This window comes from Pan paniscus, chromosome 8 (assembly GCF_029289425.2).
Source record: "Pan paniscus chromosome 8, NHGRI_mPanPan1-v2.0_pri, whole genome shotgun sequence".
NCBI lineage: Eukaryota > Metazoa > Chordata > Mammalia > Primates > Hominidae > Pan > Pan paniscus.
The window spans coordinates 13,647,235-13,671,980 of record NC_073257.2 but is presented as its reverse complement, the minus strand read 5'-3'; the positions used below and the strand labels follow the sequence as shown (position 1 = coordinate 13,671,980).

At 44.7% G+C, this 24,746-nt stretch overlaps 1 protein-coding gene across 4 annotated transcripts in view; it reads right to left on the bottom strand.

The window, feature by feature from the left end:
- Positions 1-6,978: 6,978 nt before the first annotated feature.
- Positions 6,979-24,746, bottom strand: part of WDR37 (WD repeat domain 37) — an 82,727-nt gene continuing 64,959 nt past the window's right edge. For all 4 annotated transcript variants that reach the window (XM_003827762.5, XM_008953093.5, XM_055092351.2 and 1 more), the window contains 3 exons: positions 20,156-20,290; positions 19,506-19,620; positions 6,979-15,054 (listed from right to left, as the gene is read on the bottom strand). In XM_003827762.5, coding sequence (XP_003827810.1) covers positions 14,923-15,054; positions 19,506-19,620; positions 20,156-20,290 — 382 coding nt within the window. In that variant the 3' untranslated portion in view covers positions 6,979-14,922. The remainder of the gene's footprint in view (positions 15,055-19,505; positions 19,621-20,155; positions 20,291-24,746) is intronic.

The window sequence follows — 24,746 nt, the reverse complement described above, 5'->3', positions numbered from 1 at the left end:
AGGAGGACAGCATGAACCTGGGAGGCGGAGCTTGCAGTGAGCCGAGATCGTGCCAGTGCACTCCAGCCTGGGTGACAGAGCGAGACTCTGTCTCAAAAAAAAAAAAAAAGAAAAAGAAAAGAAAATAACCCAACTTAAAAATGGGCCAAAGGTCTGAACAGACACTTCACCAGAGAAGATATACAGATGGCAAGTAAGCACATGAAAAGATACTCATCAACATATGTCATTAAGGAACTGTAAATTAAAACAACAATGCAATAATGAGATACTACCATACACCTATTACAATGGCCAAAATCCAAAATACTGACAATACCAAATGCTGACAAGGATATGGAGCAACAGGATCCTTCATTTGCTTCTGGTGGGAGAGCAAAATGGTGCAGCTACTTTGAAAGGTAGCTTATTAGTCCATTTTCATGCTGCTGATAAAGACATACCCAAGACTGGGAAGAAAGAGAGGTTTAATGGACTTACAGTGCCACAAAGCTGGGGAGACCTCACAATCATAACGGAATGAAGGAGGAGCAAGTCTTACATGGATAGTGGTGGGCAAAGAGAGAGTTTGTGCAGGGGGAACTCCTCTTTTTAAAACCATCAGATCTCTTGAGACTCATTCACTATGATGAGAACAGTGCAGGAAGACCCACCCCCGTAATTCAATCACCTCCCTCCAGGTTCCTCCCACAACACGTGGGAATTGTGGGAGTTACAATTCAAGATGACATTCAGGTAAGGACACAGCCAAACCATATCTGGTAGTTTGGCAATTTCTTAAAAAACTAAACATACTCTTACCATATGATCCAAAAGTTGCTGTTCTTGGTATTTACCCAAAGAAGTTGAAAATGTATGTCTACACAAAGACTTGCACACAGATGTTTATAACATTTTTATTCATAATTGCCAAAACTTGGAAGTAACCAAGATGTCCTTCAGTGGGTGAATGGATAAACTCTGGGATATCCAGACAATGGAATATGATTCAGTAGCAAAAAGCAATGAGTTACCAACCCATGAAAAGACATGCAGGAACCTTAAATGCATATTGCTAAGTGAAAGAAGCCAATATGAAAAGGCTACATGCTGTAGGATTCCAACTCTGACATTCTGAAGGCAAAACTATAAGTGAAGGTAATTTTTTAAAAAATCAGTGGCTGCCAAGGCTGAGGAGAGGGAGGGATGAATAGGTGGAGCACAGAGGTTTCTTTGGAGCAGCAGTACTACTGTGCATGATACTAAAATGATGGATCCATGTCATTATACATTTGTCCAAACCCATAGAATGTCCAAAACCGAGAGTGAACCCTAATGTAAACTGTGGATGTGGGGTGATAATGATGTGACAATGCTGACTCTTCAATTGTACTGAGTGCACCCTCTGGTGGGGGATGCTGACAGTGAAGGAGGCCACGCATGTGTGGGGGCAGAGGGATATGCAACAACTGTGCATTTTCTGCTCAACTTTGCTGTAAGCCTAAAATTGCCCTAAAAACTAACATCTAAAGATAAAATGGTTTGGTAGAGGGATAGAGAATAGATGAATATGTGATAAAACAGGAATGTAAAATGTTAATCATAAAGTTAAGTGGTGGAAATATGGGCTTTCACTGAAAAAAATCTTTCAATTTTTCTGTAGGTTTGAAAATTTTCATAATAAAATGCTGTGGAAAAATAAATGTTGATATCATGAGTTTCTGCCATCCAGGACATCCATGACATCCAGGTGGCAGAGTCTGGGGATCTGCACAGAAGTTGGCTCAAAGAGAAAATTTAGAAAGTGGCCAGCATGCATTTCATAGGGTGCAAATTCAAATTCCTGCAAGAGTTCCGGCGGTTAAGGATGGTGCTGACCTGGTCCTGGCGCAGGTATCTAGACAGGGTGGCCCCTCTGCAGCTCCACCAGTTGCAATGTGGAGATGCTGGCCCAGTTTTGTCTGGTATTCTAATATTTGCAAGAAAAGTCAAAAATCTGAATTTTAAACCTTTTGCTTCATAAATGTTGGTAACATTTAAATATTAGTTTAAAAAAATACCAGAGACTATGTCTGAAGGCACCCTTGGGTGTGGTCTTTGGGGTCTGGTAAGGCTCTTTCCTTACAAAATCAGCAGGGAGGATCGCCTCACCGGCCAGTCATTCAGGAGAGCTGCCCCAGCCTCACCAGTCGCTCACTCAGGAGAATTGCCACGGTCCCACCAGTCGCTTACTCTGGAGAGCTGCCCCAACCCCACCAGTCGCTCACTCAGGAGAGCTGCCCAGGCCCCACCAGTCGCTCACTCAGGAGAGCTGCCCCGGCCCCTCCGGTCACCACTCAGGAGAACTGCCACGGTCCCACCAGTCGCTTACTCAGGAGAGCTGCCCCGGCCCCACCAGTCGCTCACTCAGGAGAGCTGCCCCGGCCCCACCAGTCGCTCACTCAGGAGAGCTGCCCGGGACCCTCCGGTCACTCACTCAGGAGAGCTGCCCCGGCCCCACCAGTCGCTCACTCAGGAGAGCTGCCCGGGCCCCTATGGTCACTCACTCAGGAGAATTGCCGCAGTCCCACCCCAGTCGCTCACTCACGAGGGCTGCGCTAGTCATGCACTGTTTTCTGACAGCGTTGAACCCACTCTCCAGAGCATCCAGTCATTTACAGAGCTACTGGAAGAGACAACATTTTAAATGGATTCTTCATCCCACAGGCAGTGGTTACTTGGATGGAATATTGTGGGGTTCCTCTTTCCTGGCACATTTGGAAATCTTTGAAATACAGAACATAACCACGAACTAGAAAATTAACAGGAAATACATACTGCTTCCCAAATACATCAAACATGGAGTGAGTTCCTTGCAGTGGATACTGACGATTCCTGGGCAATCTCTATTGCAGGCCTGCTGTGTCGCCCACGGTCGGCATTTCACCCTTTCCTGAAGTAGCCATGCGAGAACTGGAGATACCTTCAGTGCCTGCTGGAGGGGCCTAACCCAGAAAGGGCAACAGTGTGGTCCTCCCTTGTTCAGAGTGGGCTCAAGTCCATATGTGACTTCAAAAGATGCTGCAAAACCATGGAGTGAAGCTAAAAGTAACAACGCAAGCACAAGACTTCAGCTAAAAAATGAAAAGAAAGAAATGGAAGCACAACGCTGCTTCAGCCTGTTTTAGTTTGGGCAAGGAATATCATTAATCAGTCCCTCAAGACATCTTAGCTGTTGGTAAGAAAATAACAGCTTTCATAAACAAACTTATCTACAAGGAGAGAAATGTAAAGCCAGAGGCTGGGAGCGTCGTTCAATGATTCCGTTGCTGAGGACAGCATGTCACCTGGGACAGACAGCCACAGCAGAAAGGCAGGAAAGAGAAGAAAATCTGTGGTGGCTGGGAGGAGAGGTTTGCTGAGAGCCTTGCCACCAGGACACCCTGGCCTCATGGAAAGGTACCAAGCCCCGCACCACCCAGCCCTTCTCTGTTTTCACATGGGCTGGAAAAGGGAAGCCTGACATAGGAGCTGTCTGAGCACCCACGGCTGCATCCGATGGCACTGAATTAGGATAATTAATCATCCCCATGCATTTCCCAAACAGAGGCACATTTCAACCACTCCAGATGATGATGTTTTAAATTTAAGTTCAATTTTACATTTGAAAAATACACATTCCGTTCTTGAGAAAAAAAAACAGAAAATAACTGTAAAGTAACTGTACAATGTTTCATAAAGATAAAGGGCTATGAAACATGGTTTCATTCTGGTAAAGATGACTTTTATGTTTTTGTGACTATTTTTCCTAATGTTTTCACTTAAAAACAATAGCAACAATAACAACAACCAAAAAACAAACAAAAAAAAACACACGTGTCACCTATTTTAAAAGTTCCCATCTATGCAGTTAGATATGGAAATGTAATTTTGAAACTTCGATTTAAATCAAAGATCTCAGCTTCCACCTTCAGTGAAAAAAGAAGAACAAAGTAAGCTCAAAAGTAATGAGAAGAAAGGAAATAATAAAAATCAGGGCAGAAAACAATAAAATACCACACGAAATAGAAAAATCAATGAACCAACATTTTGTTCATTAACAGTATCAATCAACTGATAGACCTTCAGCCAGATTAATCAGGAAACAAAGGAAGACATAATTACCAATATCAGGAATGAGAGAGGTGACATTATTATAGATTCTACAGATATTAAAGGATGAGAATGGAATAATATGAACAACTTTATGCCAATAAATTCAATAGTTTAGGTGAAATGAAGGAATTCCTTGAAAAACATAAGCTGTCAACATTTAACTCAAGTAGAAATCAATAACCTGAATATCCCCATATCTAATACATTTAACTTATAGTTTAAAACCTTTTCACAAAGAAAACTCCATATCCATATTGCTTCACTCATGAATTCTACCAAACATTTAAGGTAAAAATAATACCAATTCTACACAAACTCTTTCAGAAAACTGAAGAATAGGGAAAGCTTTCCAACTCTATGAGGCCTGCATTATGCTGATATTAAAATCAGACAGAGACTTCAGAAGAAAACTGCAGCCCAGTCTCTCTCATGAATATAGACACAAAAATCCTTAACAAAATAATTGTAAATCAAATGCAACAATATAAAAATAGTACAGTATGACAAAACTGGGTTTATCTTCAAAAATGCAAGGTTAACATTCATAAATCCATTAATGTAAATCATATTAACAACCTATAAAAGAAAAACCATATGGCTATCTCAATAAACACCAAAAAAATCGGAAAAAATATCCTACATCCATTTCTGTTAATAACTCTTCAGCAATCAGTGAAGAGAACTCCTTCAACTTGATGAACATCTGTGGAAAACATAGAGCTAATATCCTAATTAATGGTGATATACTGAGTGCTTTCTCTTTCAGATCAGGAACAACATGGAGTTCACCTTCTCCACTTTGGTCATACATTGTATTAAGGGTTCTCACCATCACAGTACATCAAAGTAAGAAAATAAACCAACTGCTCCTATCCCAAGGTAGAAAATCTGACAGAACTTGTGCTAAAAGTGATTATAACTAACTGGTAAATTTTTTTCAAACTGCAGGATACAGATAAATGCACATATTTCCTGTTTTTGTCTCGGAAACTATTTCTCCCTCACTTTTGCAGGACAATTCTCTGGACACAAAATTCTTTATTGATGGTCATTTCTTTCCAGACTTTAAACATTTCACTCCATTCTCTTCTTAGCTGCATTGGTTCCTGACATCTGATGTCATTATTATCGTTCCTCCATAGATAAAGTATTTTTGCCCTGAAGTCTTTCAAGATTTTCTTTTTGTCTTTGGTTTTCTGCAGTTTGAATATAATGTGCCTAAGTGTTGACCAAGTCTCTTGGTATTTATCTATTTGGTATTTATTCCCTGAGCTTTCTTGATTTGTAGTCTGGTTTTTCCTATTAATTTTGGAAAGGTTTCAACTATTACTTTACATCTTTCACCTCATCCTTTCTCTTTCTCCTCCTGGTATTCCCAAACACACATATTATATCTTTTGTGATTGTGCCACAAATCTTGGATACCATTCTGCCTTTTTCATTCTTTTTTCACTTTGCTTTTCAGTTTGAGTGGTTTCTATTGACCTGTCTTGAAGTTCACTGATGCTTTTCTCAGCCATGTGTAGTCTGCTAAAAGCCAATCAAAAGCATTCTCCATTTCTATTACAGTGTTCTCTATTTCTAGTATTTTTATTCTTAGGATTTCCATTTATCTGCCTACATTACCCAACTGTTCTTGCTTGTTGTTCACTTTTCCCACTTGAGCCCTTGGCATACTCATCATAGGTGTTTTTAAATTCATGTCTGCTAATTCTAGTGTCTCTGCCATATCTGAGTCTGGTCTGATATTCTGTCTCTTCAGATTGTGTTTTGACTTTTGGCATGCCTTCTCATCTTCAGCTGAAAGCTAAACATGATGTATTCAGCAGAAGGCACTGAGGTAAGCAGGCCTTTGGTGTGAGGTTTTATGCCTCTGTCTAGGAGGGAGGCTGGGCTCATTGTCTGCTGTAGCTGCAAGTCTCCAATCTCCTCTGGTGTCTTTGCTTTTCTCTCCCGTTGTCTTGATTTCCCTTGAAACTCCTTCTTAAGTAGAGTCAGAGCTGTGGCCCCCTTGACTGTCCTTATTCAGGAGCTCTGTAGTTGTGAGGCCAGGTGGAAGAGGGGAGGGGAGGGGAGGGGAAGGGGAGGGGAGGGGAAGGGGAGGGGAGGAAAAAGGAAGGCAGGGGAGGGAAAGGGGAGGGGAGGGGTCTGTAGTCCCATGATTTGGTCTTGTGTTTTCAGGGGGCCTGCACACGTCTGTGGCTGTGACCTTCACAAATGATCCTCAAGGTACTGCCCCCTGAGACAGGAAGACTAAGAGGCTGGAGCCGAGTGATTTTCCCTCCCCCCAGGTCAGATGTGCTGGTGAAGGCCTTGCCCTTGCAGAGTGGGTCTGTAGGGAGAAAGCTCTAGCTGAATTCACAGTCACCTTCCCTCCCCTCACCGCACTGGAGGGGATCCTTCTCCCGTCTTCACCATTGGAACTTGGTGCTCCTGGAAAGAGAACCCATGAAACTGAGGCAGCCAGCAGACCAGACATCTGGGAGCCCTCAGTCCACAGCCAGCCCCAGCCTCTGTCAATGCCTCCATGGCCCCATGTGGGGTCCCGACCCATTTCTGGCTCCAGCAGCTGCTCTTCCGGAAGCCATCATTCTCTGTATCTGCCTGTTTCTCCGGTTTTGGGTCACCCGTTTGCCCTGTGACCACAACTCTCTGTTGTGATCTAAGAAAAATCACTGTTTTCTGTTTTTTGCCTTTTTATGGTGAGGGAGACAGAAACGACTTCCAAGCTCTTTCACATGTTGGAATGGAAACCAGAGGTCTCCAGAATGGTCACACTGGGAAAGGTATGGCAGGCTCTCAAGGTTCAAAATCAGCATTTATAGGAATTCGCCCAGGAGAATGAAAACATGTCACCACAGAGACTTGCACACAAGTGTTCATACCAGCTTTATTTGAAATAGCCAAAAACTGGAAACAATCTAAATGTCCATCGGCAGGTAAACAGATGAATGTGGTTTATCCACATGACAAAATCCTACTCACAATGAGAAGAAATAGATTGGGATATGCAATAAATCTTTCAAAATAATTTTTCTAAGTGAAAGAAACCAAAAAATACATACTGTATAACTGCATTTATACAAAATTATAGAAAATGCAAATTAATCTCTAGTGACAGAAGGTAGACCAGTGTTTCCCCAAGGGTGGAGTGGGGGTGAGGAGGGGCAGTGCAGGGAACAGGGAAGGGCCCGGGTGACTTCCCTGGGGGATTGTGCATGATTTCGGTTGTGGGGATGATTTCATGGTAAATGCCTGTCAAAGGAAATCACGTTTTATACCTTAAATATGTCTGGTGTGTTGTCTGTTACACCAGAATACCAGAACAAAGCTGTTTCAAAAGAGAGGAAAACTAAAATTAGCTCCTTCGGACAGGGAGTGGTCAGAGAACATATACAATTAATTTTATTACTGAAAAAGAAAGAAAATAAAGTTTATCAGTAGAACATTTTTGTATTATGGAGCTAGAAAACTCCGTAATACTTCAGGAGCTATAAAACTTTTGTAATGCATATGCATTATAGAAAATGATTATATGTTTAGCCAATATTCTAGAACTTATCCACCTATGCAATGAAATGCTGTTTTCCCAAAACACAGACTGAAAATAAAAATTTTTATTCCAATATGTGGCCATTGCTCAATAACCATTTGTGGACTGTCTCCTGGATTTGAAATGATTTTCAGTCCCAGTTTATGAGCAACATTAGAAAACTACTTTTATTGTTTTATGATCACACCTGGCAAATGAAATCCTTATTACATTTCCTACTTTAAAGCTGGGATTTCTAAAATGTATTTGAAAGCAGCCCAGTTTTGACACAGTGTAACACACTGCCTTTCAACAACTTCCTCAGTGACCATTTTCTCAAGGACATTATCTTGGAGCAAAATTGGCTTTGTGTTTCCTCCTATGAAATGTGCACACTGCCTGAATATCAGATAGCTTAGAATAATAAAACTACATGTTTATAAATGGAAAAAGTACTAATATGTGAAGTGAATAAAATATGGCTCTTCAATGATGAGTTTAAAACTGATGCTATCAAAAAATATTGGTATAAATCCCCCATCTTATCAGCACTCACTTTATCCATCTTTGGAATAACACACATTTTCTCTTTAGAATTTCTTACTCTTTTAATTATATAATATTAGGTACACTGAAGGAATAGTATAAAAAATTCCTTCTAATTGTAAAGTATTATAAAGTATGAATACTCAGATTGCTTGAGCCCAGGAGTTCAAGACCAGCCTGGGCAACATGGCGAAACCCTGACTCTACAAAAACATACAAAAATTACCCAGGTGTGGTGGCATGCATCTGTAGTCCCACCTACTAGGGAGGCTGATGTGGGAGGATCGATTGAGCCCAGGAGGTCAAGGCTGCAGTGAGCCATGATTGAGCCAGTGCGCTCCAGCCTGGGTGACACAGTGAGACACTGTCTCAAAAAAAAAAAAAACATGTTCCCACCATCCAAATTAAGAACCAAACACTGCCAATTCTGAGCTCTTCCCAATCCTACCCTCTGCCCCCAAAATAGGTGACCACGGATTAGATAGACGGACTGGCAGACGTGGTTTGGTTTTGCTTGTTTTTGTACTTTATGAAAATGGTTTCATATGTCTGTGGTCTTCAGTGCCTATGTTTTCATTCCACATTATGTTCCTAAGATCAAGGATTGTGTGTAGCGTGGTGTTCTCCGATTTTACCGCTCTGTGCTAACTCTGTGTAGATTTGCCAGTTTACCCCTGTGGATGTTCGTGTTGTTTCTAGTTTGATACTATCACCCTGCACAGTCTCCCAACACATGTTCAAGTTCTTTAGAACAGTGGTTCTCAAACTGGACAGCAGAATCCCACGTGAGAGCATGTTTATTATAAAAGGCAGGTCACCATTCCCCAGAGATTCTGAGTCAGTAGCTTCTAGAGACCCAGAGGTCTCCATTTTAACAAACACTCAAGATGATTCTAATGCAAATGCTCTAGACATTACAGCATAATCAACCGTATTCTAAACACACACCTAGTGTGCTGGGCACAGAGGTATGCACACAGCCAGACTTCCAAGATAATGTTTCCAAAGTTGCTCTATTACTTTAGACCCCAACCAACAGGGTGCAAAGTTCCAGTAGTCTATATATGCTCCACAGATTTTCCCTCCAATCTAATGACTGTGAAATGGCATTTCATTTTGGCCTTAATTTTCAAGTTCTCAATTTCTGTATTTTGTTATTGGCTACTCATATTTTCTCTTTTGTTACATACCTATTCAGGTCTGCTGTTCAATTTCCAATTCTCCTATAGATATATAAAATCTTATTTTGTTCACTATCCTGGATAGCAGTCCTTTGTGAATTATATATGTTGCAACTACCACTTGTGGTTTATCATTTCACCCTAACGGTGTCTTATAATGAACAGAATCTTTTAATTTTAATGTAGCTGAATTCATCCATCTTTTCTAGTATGCTTAATGCATTTTTAAAGAACTTTAATAAATCTAAAGTTATAAAAAAAATTTTAATTTTGATGTCTCTCCTTTAAAATTTAACAGTTAATGCTGGAATTCATTTTTGTTTGGTGTGAGGTATGGATCCAAATAGATTACTTCATTTCATGTGGAAAACAAACAGTACTAGAACCATTAACTAAATAGGTCACTGTATTAGTCAGGGTTCTCCAGAGAAACAGAACCAATAGGATGTATATAGATACACAAAGACTTGTGATGAGGGACTGGCTCATGTGATTATGGAGGCTGAGAAGTCCTGCAGTCTGTCATCTGCAAACTACAGGCCCAAGAGAGCTAGTGGTGGTGTTCCAGGCCAAGTCTGAAGGCCTGAGACCCTCCCACCCCCAATCAATCATGCCTAGACAGGGTGTCACATACCAGGGCATGACCACTCCGACAGCATCCATGTGAGAGGTAGACGTGGTGCCCAGGTGAGAGGGAGGCAGAGTCTGTGGAGTCGGGGGGGCAAGGTGCTCATCAGCATGGGTGACAGATGAACTTAGCTAAGATAATGATGTCTCCAAGTTGTGACTGACATTTCCTAACTCATCATCAACTCTTTAAGGGGAAAATCCTGATCATATATTTTAGGTTGTCGGTGCTTGAAACATCTTTTGAGTACACTAAGAAATGCCTGCACAGTCAATACCTTTCCTATTCTGAACTGTAGAATGAAGAACACTTCTTTCCAGCAAGAACTGCCTGTTCTAACCCTTAGATCTCAATCCATCCTCTTTCTCCATCCTACTGCCAACAACAGCCCGGGCAACCAACATCCTTCACCTGGATGACTGGGCAGTCTCCCCACTTCTGATATTCACCCTTTCAGGTGCAGAGGATGAAATCCACACTCTTCCCCAGAGCTTCTGGGTGAGACGGTGCCTGCATGTCACCCCAGCCCCCCGGGGCCACCACATTTCACCTGCACTCTGGTCACACTCTGATCTCAGCACCTGAAGTGTGCCAAGCTCACCTTGTTTTTGCTTATGGCACTCTGCTCACTGGAAACTCTCCCCACCACTTCCTGGTGCCTTGACTAACCTCAGAGAAGCCTCCATGACCAGATACCCAAGGCAGCTCCTCACTATTCTCCACTCGGCCCACAAACCAACAGGCCCCAGGAAACTAGCTTGACTTCCACACAGAGCTCCTGCATCTCCAAAGACCTGCTTAGTTCATTTTCATTTTGACCAAAAGCTGCTTAATAAAAGATATTCTACTAAAATTAATTTTAAATTACACAAGACTTTTGGCCAGGCGCGGTGGCTCAAGCCTATAATCCTAGCACTTTGGGAGGCAAAGGTGAGCAACTGCTTGAGCTTAGAAGTTCGAGACCAGCCTAGACAACACAGTGAGACCCTGTCGCAAAAAAAATTTTTTTAATTAAAAAAAAAAAAAAATCACACAAGACTTTTGGCTAATTTCATTTTCAGCTTCTTCCCACTATACGATGAATTGTATATGTTACATATAATAAATTCAGGTGTTCCCAAATTTTAGCATAGTTTTTTAAATTCTAAGTTATTAGGGAAAAACAGTAAACCTATGGATAGTAAGGGAGACCAGTGCCCTGGCGTTTTGGTGAAATCACAGCAATGTGTAAGCATTTCTATCTGGATTCTTGATACTAATAGAGCATGAACTTTTAAATTCACTGAAGATGTAACATTATGAAATTTAGACAATAATCGCAGGCTATTAAGGAGGAAGGTGAGAAAGTTAAGTAACCAGTGGAGAAATGGTCTGCCTTTCTGGGTGTGAAGATACTCCCAGCGCCAATGCAGTTTAGGCAGTGGCCTCGCCAGTGTGAAGGAGCCACTATCTGCTCAAGCAAGAACCCTCCCAGACTCTCCACTTGCTGAGACCGCAGCAGCCTCAGCCTCAGCCACAGCCACGGCCACAGCCCTGGTCTCAGCCTCGGCCACAGCCTCAACCAAAGCCTCCGCCCCAGCCTCAGCCCCAACCTAGGCCTCAGCCTCAGCCACAGCCACAGCACCAGTCCTGGTCTCAGCCTCGGCCTCAGCCTCAGCCTCCACGCGTGGGTCAGACATGGCCGTGCACCAGGAGCCCCCAGGAGCCACTCCCAGTCTGGTTTGCATTCTCCCACAGAAAATGGCACCTACTTTCTGTAACTCTATTTTTTTTTAACTTTCAAACAAGCTTACTGCAATGAGAACAGTATGAGCATTTTATTATACTGAGGAACTTTACCAAAAATTATGTCAAACTGTTAACGCTTTTGGAAGTTTTCGGGGTCCTGATGAGGGATGAAGCAACATAATTATGTATTGTTTAATGTTAGCATAAGAGATAGACACAAAACACAACTGACTTTTTAAGTCTAAAAATTTTTCGAGTGACCAGTATTATATTTGTTCAATTTCTAGGTCATCGTGATGTTTATATAGTCATTCACAATGTTTCACCAAAGCAAAACATGAAAAACTATAAAAATAATAAGACTCCCAATAACACAAAGCTTTTATAATAGTAATTATGGAACATGGACATTTTAATGAATTTCATATTGCAATGAAGACAGTCAACACTTAGAGACAATTATATCGATACAATAAAAACTGATTCCACGGAACACTTATAAATGCATACATTTTCCTCCAAAGAAACATGTTTTTCACAGATTTAAGAAACAAATGATTTACATAGGATTCTTCAGATTCCAAAATATGTACAGTGTTTTTGTCTCTACAGAAACTGATGAGCAGTGGTTGAAAAAGTTGCTTTGCCCAACGGCATGGCTCTTATGAAATTCTGTATCATATACAGTTTTCAGTAACCACACATTTTCCGTCTATCATTAAATGAAATTCTGGACACATCAGCATACAGGACAAAACTGTTCCCACTTCCAAACACTGTTTCAGACGAGATCACGTGTGGTTGACAGTATGACTTAATTTAGCCACACACACGTGCACACACACACACACACACCATCCCCGATCTTGTTTGTGACTCCTGATCACCACGCTGCAGCAGCAGTGGATGAGCTCACATTAGAAGACGACACAGCAGCGAACAGCAAGGTGCCCCGGCTCCTGAGAGCTCTGCCTGAGCACCGCAGGGCTGCGCCCCCAAGGACATGCAGGAGTCCAGTTTCTGAGGTCCCTCCAGTTTGCCAGACAAGGTGAGCAGCTGTGGCAGTAAAGGGCACCAGTGTGCCTGGAACTCAGTGGCCACTAGGAATATTGACTTTTAAAAGCTTCAAAAATGTTTAATCTGGCAGAGATCTGGTTCTTAAGTTTGATTTGGCTATTTGCAGCCATTTTTCAATGTTCCTAACCATCATCCTAAGACACCCAGACTTTCAAATTAAACTCCAAGGAACCCAAGCAGGTGGCCTGTGCAGTGGCCCTGGAAGCTGCCCTGGGCTCAGACCTTTGTATGTGCAGTGTGGGAGGCTCTGGCAATTGGACCTCCAGCCAAGAGAAAAAGTGAGGCCCCAGCAACATCTGGACACAGCACAGCCCTGCATCAGGCAAGTTCGCTCAGGACAGCAGGAGCTGAAACCTGAGATTCTAATCAACCAGAGGGACCAGGTGGACTCCATTCTCAGAACAGTGCAGTCAGGAAATAATGTCGGACAAAAACACAACACATTTTTTATTTGTAAAATCAAAATGACTGAAATATTCGCTGTTTGTCCCTTAGCCACGTCAGCTCCATCTGAGGTGGTTATGGGTTTTTCTTGGGCCCGGGGCTGTCAGTCATTTCAGGGTCATTCTAGATGACTTAGATTCGAAGCTCCTTGGACCAGCTCCTGAAGACCCAAGTAGGGAGGTGCCTCTCATCCCTGGCGAGCTGCACCAAAGGACGGGTCCAAAAGTCCCACGTCCTACTGCACCTGCACCTACCGGTCCCCAGATGGGTTCCCTCCTACCTCACCGTAAAACAGGGCAAAACACAAAGACCTGGGGATGTCACATGACAGCTGTAAATATTACCTTCCTGTGTCTCTCCAAGTGGTGAGCCTCCAGGTGGACGTATTGAAAGGACTGAATATACAAGACGCAGGAAATGAGAGCCTCTTTATCAAAACCGTAACTCAGCAAGAAACATTAACATACAGATACCAGGTGAGCAGTAATTTCCAAGAAGGCAAGAACACCAGGCTCCCTCAGCAGTGGCGGGACTGGCACTGAGAGGCGTCCCCACCACGGGACCTGGAAGTGTCTCGTCACCGGGGCCTGCTGGCTGCGGCCGTCAGCTTGTGCGCCTAAGTGGAGAGCCTACACCTTCAGGACACGTCGGTGTGACTGTCTTTCCTGCCTTCTGAACTGAACTCAGTATTCCAGCTATAAACCAAAGTGCTCCAGCCAGGCAACAGTGAGACCCAAAGTTTCCCAAAGACCCGTCTCTGAGGTAGTGTTGTTGGCTCTCAAACACCACCACGGGAGTGAGCCCATTCGGAAGCACACAACCGAGGTGCGGAGAATTAACTGGGCTCTGTGTGCAGGCGGCCTCTTATCAAGGTCAAGTGACATTCAGTGGACAAGTCATTTGAAACATCTAAAACCTGTTTATAACCATAGCTATAAATTAAAGTGCTTTACATTTTGCTTAATATTTGAAATCAGTGATTAGAATCCTATTTCAAAATTTGCTAGCATGAGACCTCGGGAGACTGAAATGATTTTCTATAAAAAAGCAGAAAACTTTTCTTTCCTAAAGAAACTCCAAATGGTGCAAATCCAACATCCCATGCTTTTTTTTAACTTCTAAACTCCAGGTTACCTTTGCAGAACTGTAACAGAAATTAGAGTAGAAGCTGACTACACGACAGCACATGCTGAACTTCACGCGAGGTAAACACAAAATCCTGGAGCGATCCTGCTGGTCGCCAGCCAACACAGGCAGCCCCCCAGTCTTCCCAGCACAGGCAGATACGTACAGTTACTCCAGGGAACGCAGGACTGCCGACGCCGCAACGTAATACAGAAGTTCACATTTAATTCACACAAATGTAATGCCCTACTGTTCACCTGTCCAATGTCAACAACTCACAAGCATTTCATGTGCTACATGGGAGGTGAGCTTTGCCTCTACTGCCCAGAGGACCCAATATACATACATATACAAGACAAAAGTAAAAAATATGACCACACATTTCTCTGTACATTTCATGCAAGCTGGGCACTATGTGAAAAGAACATATACAAAGCACCCTTTCCAGGGTCAAACTCTCACAAAAATGGCTGATTAATACGCAGAAAAGCCTGCACCCATCAAAGGTCTGTGCTGGCAAACAGTGAAACTAAGGACTGCCGGTGTCCTTATTTTTCTTGTAGCAATGCAGGGATGTTGATGTTCCAACCAATGGCTTGCCGGTCAAACCCACAGGTGAACAGATTGCACACGGGGTGGTCTTCACTCCATGCCGAGCAGCACACCATTCTCCTGTGGCCCTAGTGATGATCAAACAAACCAAAATCAGTGCATTATTCCCGAAAGTAAGATTTATAAGACCTCAGCGAAATGAATAACCACATCACTCAAAGTACGTAAGTTATAGGAAAACAACATGGTGTGCAGGATCAGTCCCATGGACCACCGAACACGGACCACCAAGCATGGACCACAGATCATGGACCACCGTGCATGGGCCACAGATCACGGACTGCCGAGCACCAACCGCTGCCGAGCACGGACCACCGAGCACCCCATGGACCATAGAGCATGGACCGCCAAGCATGGACCACTGAGCAGGACCACCGAGCATGGACCGCTGAGCACGGACCGCCGAGCACGGCAGAGCCGCCAGGACGTGCAGCCAGGCCAGGATGAGTGACGCCGAGACACCAGTGAGCACAAGGGTTGGTGGAACCCACCCCAAAAGCACTGTATGAGTCCTTCTTTAAGAAAATGAGTAAGATTACAGTCAGACAAAAAAAAAAAAAATGATCAATGTGAAATTTTTGAATAAATGAAGCTAGGAGATATTTAGAGGTAAATTAAATGATATTCACTCAAAGACCTCAAATTGCATTTTAACGAATAACTGGCTTCGGTAATAAAGGAACTAGAAAAATACATTTGGTGTCATATAAAACAAGGATAAATAAATGGCCTTTTAGGTAGATTCCTGCCATCTTCAGCAATTCCAGTTAAATATCAGCATGCTGGAAAAGTTACTGCAAAATATGTGACAGAGCAATAGCATATCGGTGTGTATGTACGTAGCAGATGCAGGCTCTTAGCCAACACTTAGAATATCTGTAAGCAGTGCCTTAGCACCCATCTGCATTTTCTAAACTACACAACAGCTCTGATACGTTGCTGTTACAGCATCAGGTACAAGAGTGAGTCAGTATTAAGTAAAGTTGACAGATTAAGAAACACTCAAAGAATGGCATAAAGTTTTCCTGCAAAATATTTACCCATAAATATGCTATTTATACATCTGGAGAGAGAACCACAATAGCTATTTATACATCTGGAAAGAGATCCACAAAAGGCCAGAAAAATAAAATAATTGTAAGAAAGACCACATAACAAAGGGTTACAAAAGGCACAAAAAAGGAAGCAGCAATGCATCCACTAACTGGAGGTAAAACCAAGGCTGTGGGCAAGAGCTCTGCACAGTGAAACTCAAGGCATTCGCTGCAGAAGTGCCAAAGAGCTTCCAGAAGAAAGCCAGCCAGGCTTTCACCTCCGGCAGAGCTCCCATGGGATTTCCATCCCTCATGTGCCCACAGCGTTGCCACCCAGGAAGCAGATGCACCCAGAAGACGCCCCATGCCGTCATGAGCCCCAGTGCACGTGATGTGCTCCAGGACGCTCAGCACGGGGCCCCATGGGCCTCTACTTCACGGGGATCCTTGAGCCCTGTGAGGCTCCACGTCACAGGGACCCTCACACTCCGTGAGCCTCCACTTCACAGAGACCCTCATGAAGGGACCCTCGTGCCCCGTGAGCCCCCACTTCATAGAGACCCTTGCGCCCCGTGAGCCTCCATGTCACAGAGACCCTCACGCAGGGACCCTCACGTCCCGTGAGCCTCCACGTCACAAGAGACCCTCATACATGTACCCTCATGACCCGTGAGCCCCCACTTCATAGGGACCCTCACGCCCCATAAGCCTCCATGTCACAGAGACCCTCACGCAGGGACCCTCACGCCCCGTGAGCCCCCACTTCATAGGGACCCTCACGCCCCGTAAGCCTCCACATCACAGAGACCCTCGCGCAGGGACCCTCACGCCCAATGAGCCTGCTCTTCACAGGAACCCTGACCCCGGACCTCCTGACTCTCCACCAAGCTCGCTTTCCCAAAACTCATGCTGGGAAGTGACACCTACTCCAGCACTACAGGGAAATATTTTCAATCAGTCCCTTTCACTCCACTACTTAAAGGCTCAAATAAGTGTTTTGTTTTCTCTTTTTCAAGTCAGTCAGCTGAAGAAGTAAGGACAATATAAGTCAGTGATTTCCAGCAGGGTTCTGTGACACTGAAAACCACATTTATTTATCTGAAGAGGTGTTACAAGTTCTAAATAAAGTTAAATCACATTCATTAATCTTAAAAATAAATCTATTTCACATACCACTTTAGGAGGGAATAAACCCAGGCACAACAGAATCCTACAACATCAACAAAGTTGTATGTTCACAGATAACTGAAAATAAAACTGTCTACACAGAATTAAGGCCAAGAAAAACCATTCAGAATTCCGTTTTTCTGAGGGAAAATACTCTCAAAGTAATAAAGTCATAGTTCACAGTCATAAACAAATAGTTTTCATGAATTTGTGTTTCAAAATGCAAACTTTACATGCTGCACAGAAATTTTAAAATCCGCATGGGCACGCTGAAAAGAGAACATTCTACTGTGTCTAAGATGCAGCTGAGAGGACACATGAGTGATGCTCAGCTGTTAACAAAACATGAAAAGCTTCCCCAGGACAAGCAATTTATGGCTGTGTTAGGGGTTGTGAAGCATATTTTAGTCACTCTAATTTCATGAAATTTTTCTACTCCACTATTTTGATGTGTATCGAGGAGTAAAAACTCAATAATTAACTTCAAACAGTGCACTCTCATGCCAGGAAGGGGACTGAAGAGACACCTGGTCTCAGGGAAGCTCATTTCCAGAAAGTCTGTGCTACCTGAAGAAAAGGTGTTGCTGCGCTGAGAGAACCCCCACTTTCGCACGTGCCTCCCTGACCACCTGGCCTGCCTGCAGGTTCTGAGGCTCACACCCCGTGCAGAGCAGCTGCGGCCCACGAGCCACGAGCTGGTGTCCACAGAAGGAGCCACAGAGGCACTGAGGGGGCCACCCAAGCTGCCGGCAGGCGTGTGGCCCTGTGCAGCCACAGGAGGCCTCGGGGAACAAATCCATTTACTCGCACAGGTATCCAGACAGTCCTCCAACAAAATCAAAAGAAGACAGGAAAGAGGGATCCTCTGGGGGGGCCTCCATTACGCACAAGGCTGGGCAGACGCTGCCTCGACCACGGGGAGTTTCTTTTTTTTTTTTTTTGAGACGGAGTCTCGCTCTGTCGCCCAGGCTGGAGTGCAGTGGTGCGATCTCAGCTCACTGCAAGCTCCGCCTCCTGGGTTCACGCCATTCTCCTGCCTCAGCCTCCCGAGTAGCTGGGACTACAGACGCCCGCCACCACGCCTGGCTGATTTTTTTGTATTTTTATTAGAGACAGGGTTTCACCGTGTTAGTCAGGATGGTCTCGATCTCCTGACCTCGTGATCTGCCCACCTCAGCCTCCCAAAGTGCTACGATTACAGGCGTGAGCCACTGCGACCAGCCACTGACCCCGGGGAGTTTCTGTGCATCGCAGCTGACCCTGTGACCTCCCAGGGGAGAGCCAACAGCAAACGCCACCCACATTACAGTGAGGCCCGGCTGCAGAGCACAGCAGAGCCGCCAGGGAATCTGAACACGGGCCCCCAGGCCCCCTGGGCCTCTGCATCTGTGCGGGTGCCATGGAGTCTCGATTCTCTTTGCGCCTTCCAGGCAACCAGGACGGGTGGGCTGAACAGCACATAGCGAGAAACTCCCTCCGCCGTCTTCTGAAGTTAGCAAGGAGCAACCCTTCACTAACAAGAAACTAACATTTAAATATATTTCTTCCTGTGGCAACAGCCTGCCATAGAAACGTGTTCTTCTGGCTGGAGGTGGAAGAGGTCCCACCTTAAAGACCCCCAGCCTACAACCAACCCAGCTTCTACCTGGCCACAACGCCCACTCAACACTTCCAATCTGCACAGACACAACTGCAGACATCTAAGACGGCTTCCCCACAGAGCCACCACCACTAACACGTGCACCAAAGAGCTCGTTCCGCGTGCCTGTGAAACAGAGGAGCTGCATGTTTTCTTTATTTGTAAACTGAAAAGCCGATCATGGTATTAAGAACACTGGGCTGGGCACGGTGGCTCACGCCTGTAATCCTAGCACTTTGGGAGGCGGAGGAGGGCAGATCACCTGAGGTCAGGAGTTCAAGACCAGCCTGACTAACTAACCAGCCTGACTAACAAAATTAGCCAGGCGTGGTGGCGCATGCCTGTAATCTCAGCTACTCGGGAGATTGAGGCTGAGGCTGAGGCAGAAGAATTGCTTGAACCCGGGAGACAGAGGTTGCCGTGAGATCATGCCACTGCACTCCAGCCTGGGCAACAAGAGCAAAACTCTGTCTCAAAAAAAAAAAACACTGAAGTAGGTGTGGAATAACTTGAGTGTACAACTCTACTTCTTCAATTTTAAATTTTATGAACTCTACAGCTCAAGCATTTCCAAGGAAAACTTAGCATGCAAAGACTTAGTAAGAAAATGAGAATGTAAAATATCTCTACCCGTCCTCCTCCACCGTGCCCTGCATATGTTCACCGACCGTGCTGTTACCTGTCGGCTGCTCCGGGGAAGCCGCGCCAGGCGCACTCCTGACATATCAAACAGTCTCACTTGTCGGTTGTCATGGGGGAGGGCTATGATTTTTTGGCCGACACATACATTGATCCTGCAAAGAAGAGGGAAAAGTGGGTTGTGCATGAAACAGTGACACTGTAAGTTTTTGAGTTGACAGATAATGAAGCAGGAGGTTCCATATTATTCATATTTCAAGGCCGACTACATGAACACACTGCGTGTACCACCTGCTTACGGTATTCAAAAGAGACCAAGTTACTCACACGTAGCTACAAGATCACACAGACCCCATGCACATACACACAATACACACACACACACTGCTCAATGGTAGAACCAGACCCACCCAGACACAAGACCAATCCTCACAAGAAGTCAAGAGAAGCCCTGCATGTCTGCCACAAACGGGTCATTCTCATTCTTACAAATCTCACTGATCCAACCTGGTTTTAGGCTAAGTTAGTTTAACTTTTCATGGAATACTGAAACTGCATTAGAGGACAAAGAAGCCTAAACCATTGTTCCCGGGGTTCTATCAATTAAACCTCCATGAATAAAACATGAAATCACAATCAATCCTTTCACATCAAACTGAGCCACTTACTTAACCAACAGTTTGACTTTACCTGTTAATGGCAGAGTCCGTGCGAATAGTTGCAATGGGGGATCTCATATTTTTCAAGTCCCAGACTTTCACCGTGCGGTCATCGCTGCCTGAAACCACATTGTCTCCCACGGTGAACACGGCAGAAGTCACAGTGCTATGAACAAAGGGCACAGAGTCAGATGCAACAGCAGGTGCAGGACGTGACACCGCACCCCACACACAACCCTGAGCAAGTGGGTGGGAAGGAGGTCGGAGAAGCGCAAACTCACAGCTCTCTCCTCTGCAAACTGCTCCCGCCTCCCAAAGCCTCTCCACCAGTGCAAGAAAAGGACAACTGATTTCTTCCCAGTGGATCAGAAACACACAGTCCATTCTACTCTATTCCACATCTCCAGGCAACGGAACGAAGAGAGGTTACAGAAAGTAGGGTTGGACAGAACATGCCCAAATGTCTACACATCTGGGTCTATGGCAGAGAATTTAAAAAATCCATTCCAACAACAACTGTCAATCAATGTAATCATAACATATCTTGGTCTATAGCAGAGAATTTAAAAGAAATCCATTCCAACAACAAGTCTCAATCAATGTAATCATAACACAGGAGTTAAGAGAAAAACACTCTGACAACAATTCAAACACGGACAAAGGACTTGGATCAACATTTTCCCAAAGAAGATATACAAACAGCCAAGAAGCCCCACACACCAGCATTCACAGTAGCATTACTGACAACGGCCAAAGAGGTGCAAACAACCCACATGTCCATCAGCAGATGGATTTAATGCGGCGTGTACACACAACGGAATATTATTCAGTCGTAAAAAAAGAAACTCTAACACATGCTATGACATGAATGAACTTTCAAGAATCCCCCTCATCTAAGATCCCTGGACTAGGCAAATTCATAGAAACAGGAAGTAGAACAGAGGTTCTCGGGGTCTGGGGGATGGGCATGAATAGTTTCACAAGTGCAGAGTTTCCATTTGAGATAATGAAAAAGCATAGGAAATAGTGCTGGTGGTTGTACAACAATGTGAATTGATTTAATGCCACTGAAGTACACACATAAAAACAGTTAAAATAGTAAGTTTCATATTATGTATATTTAACCACAATCTTTATCTTAAAAAGTTTGAGGAGAAAAATTCAACATCACAACCACTCTTGGAACCTGCTTCTATAAATCCAAAATAATAATTAATAGTTTTCTTTTTAATTCAAATGTGTTGAAATATGTGGCCCTCAGGGAGAGGCTTGAGGAACCGAAGAGGCCCTGAAATGGCTGAGATGGGAGACCCACGCCCTAAAGATGAAAAGTACCATAAAAACAAGAAGAGAGGGGGAAGAAAGGTTTCATCAGTTTATGTTAAACTCTTTCATAAACTTTTCTTTTGAAATGTAAAAAAAAGTGTTTGACATGGTGCTAAGTATATTAAATAGTCTTACCAGTGGTAAAATCGGATTAAACGTGTAAACAAAGGATGTTATCACTTGAACTGCACTGAGAATCACTGAAGAAACCCAGGCAAAATCTGCAGAGGAAACCATGTCCTCACCAGCTGAGGCTGTGCTGGCAGTGGCTGGGGTGATTACCTTAACCAGTGATCAAAGGAAAGTCTCTGGCACTTGCCAGAAGGTATTTAGAACTCAAATAATGAAATGACTTTTGAAGAAGAAAATTCAATCACCTCTTTGCTCACTGGCAAAGTTCAGTAAAAAGAATGTGATAAAAACCTTACTTTCCCTGTGAGCTAAGGGCACACAATCCAGGCATGATCCACTGCTGTCTTCAGCAACGGCCAGGGGGCTGCGCGTCCTGCCTGGCTCAGGGCTGGGGTGGGTCCCCATGCTCGCCATGTGACTGGGCATGAGTGGCCCACCCAGGAAGACGTGGTCTGACTTCAGGGCAGAGTGGGCAGATCCTGAGACGCAGGGGCAGTGCCTTCTCAGAGAGACACAGGCTTGACCCCTACACTGTCTCCCAGGGCACAAAAACTGGGGTCACTCACTCTGTACAGGGGCTCAAAACCCGCCTCACCCCTCACTGAAGCAGCTGAGATACCTACGAGATGATAAGCATGTGAATTTCCACCTATCCATGAAGGAAGTGTCCTCTTGTCGTCACAAATCACTAATTTAATGTGGACCAAAAGCTTGGTTTCCACATCTACCCTCATCGAGGTCCAGTCCATCAAAATTGCTTGGAACTCTGGAGTCCAGTTAAATGCCAGTTGTCCCAGCCACTGAAGCTGTACCGTGACATGGGATTTCATGCTCTATGCGGCCCTGGATGAGAGAAGCACCACGCAGTCACCAAGCCCATTTATGAAAATTCTCCTCATTTAGTGGACACCAGCTGAGTCCTAATTACGTCTAAGTTCCACTGCATTAAGACAAGGTTTTTAAAAATATAACATCAAAGTACAGCAAAGCTACTGAGAATCAAGGTGCGTCAACAACACCTGGCAACACACTCTGACACCGAGACCCCGGAACACAGTCCGGATGATGCGGCGGCGACCGTTTTCACGTCTGCCTTCTCAAAGGCCTGGTCGTGGTGCCCACAGCTGCGGTGTGCATTGCTGACACTTATTCCCCCGCTAGGACCTGATGTCTGGTCGGGGCCCTTCCCTGTGGTGCAGCATCCTGGCCTGTGGATGTAGCAGCCGCCCTGCCCAGGCACATTAGAAACTAGAGCAGACCCCTCCCCAGGGGTGACAACAAACACTGTCTCCTGGGGGGAAACTGCCCGACTGGAAACCACGGCATCACACGGGGCAGGACACAAGCAAACGCCCAGCCTGGGTAACGAGAGCAGCACGGGTTACGAGAGCAGCATGGGCAGAGAAGAGAGACTGCAAAATCAACCCAGTAACTCCTCCAGAGTCTTCATCTGAAAAAATAAAGAACAACATGAGGGCTTGACTATAAATCAGACGCTGCCACGCTTCAGTGAGAAGGTTACAATGAGGCTTAGAGGACTTCGGCTGCTGGGGGAGCCTGGAAGAGTGAGAGGAGAGGTGCCCCCAACTTCTCTTTGAACTGGAGTCTTCAGGAGGTTTGGCCAAGTTAAGTTTCAGTGAACATTCTGCTAAATTAATAGGAAAAAAGGCTCAACAAAAGATCGCCTAACTCCATGTTAATGAAATGCTAAAAGACATTAGGTTTTTAATAAATCACAATCCTGACAAGTATTGTCGGACATCAAAAGAAAAAAGAACTGGCAAAGAGGCAGCAGCTTCCAAGGCACCCTCAACCACAGGTCCCATGGGGAGGCTGGCGCGCACGGCCGTGCGCTGGAAATGGTTCCGACGCTGCCAAACTCCGGCAAACTCATTTATCTTGTCGTGTGGGGCAGCCGAGCGTGCTCCTCCAGCTGACAGTGCAGCACCTCCTCGCCGCACACCACTGCCTGGTCTGGAACATTCCGCTCCCTCCGCGGGTCTCCATCAGCGGAAACGCCGCGAAGCTGGCATCCTCATTAGGACGAACAGCTGTCTCCCAGTCACACAGAGACACAGAACCGCTTCTGCATAACAATCTGCCGAAATTTCACTGCTAAGGAAAAGACGACACGATGTGGAAAACACTGGGCCACAAAGCGCTGATGGGAGTGCTTTTCCGGCACGACATCAAACACTGACGATCGTTTCCTTTCCTATTTTTAAAACGCAGCTTCCTCAAGGTAATGTGTTTACATCTGAGGAGCACGCCTGTGTGTCCACAGAGAGCAAGGGTGCGCGAGAGGGAGTCCTGTGGATGGCAGCCCCTTCCTTGGAACCCAGGCTTCTCAGTCAAGGTACCGAGAACAGATCTTTGAAAATGAACAGCTGTGAAACAGGCAGCACTGTGGCTTTATTACTTTATTACTTTGGCATGTCAACTGTTCTGTTACAGCGCTGATACAAAAGTACAACACCTGCGTCGCCAACAGTCCTGACTTTAAAACAGTGCCCTGAGTAACTAACCAAAGGACACCCCAATAAGCCAGCCAGGACCCCCGGGTGCCCCTCGGAGGCGGCGCTTCATAGCGCAAGGGAAGACGTGGGGTAGCTGTGTTGTGTTTGGAGTCATCAGAGCCCTTCCTGCAACTTCCAAGCTATCTGCCTGAAATCCAACTCCTAACACATTAAACAGGTCTTCTCTTCACAGCCAGGCAGCCCAAATGCACACTCGGGGTCTCCGAAGCTCCATCCCGGCCTTTCTCATCACCCACGCCTTTTGGAATTCAAGAACTCACACAAGCATTCATTTGACGAACTCAGAGGACTGACCAAGAAACGGAGAAGTCACATTCAAATAAGACACATTTCTCAATACTCCTTGATGGCTACCTCCCAAAAAAGTGGACCCTTCAGATAAAAATCAATCAAAGCAAAAATCAAGTATGTATCACATGTGATTCTTTTTCAGAATTTCAAATTCAACTGTTCCCTGGAGAAGTCAGTTCTCCTAATGCATAGTTCTACCTCAGTAGTCTCATGGGGCCATGCTACTCTCCAAACCCCTCTCGGCAGAAATAATGAGAGATTTCCCAACTAAGTCACTGATAAGGGCTGCACTACAGAACTGTTCATGCAACAAATATTTATTAAGCACTGGCTGTG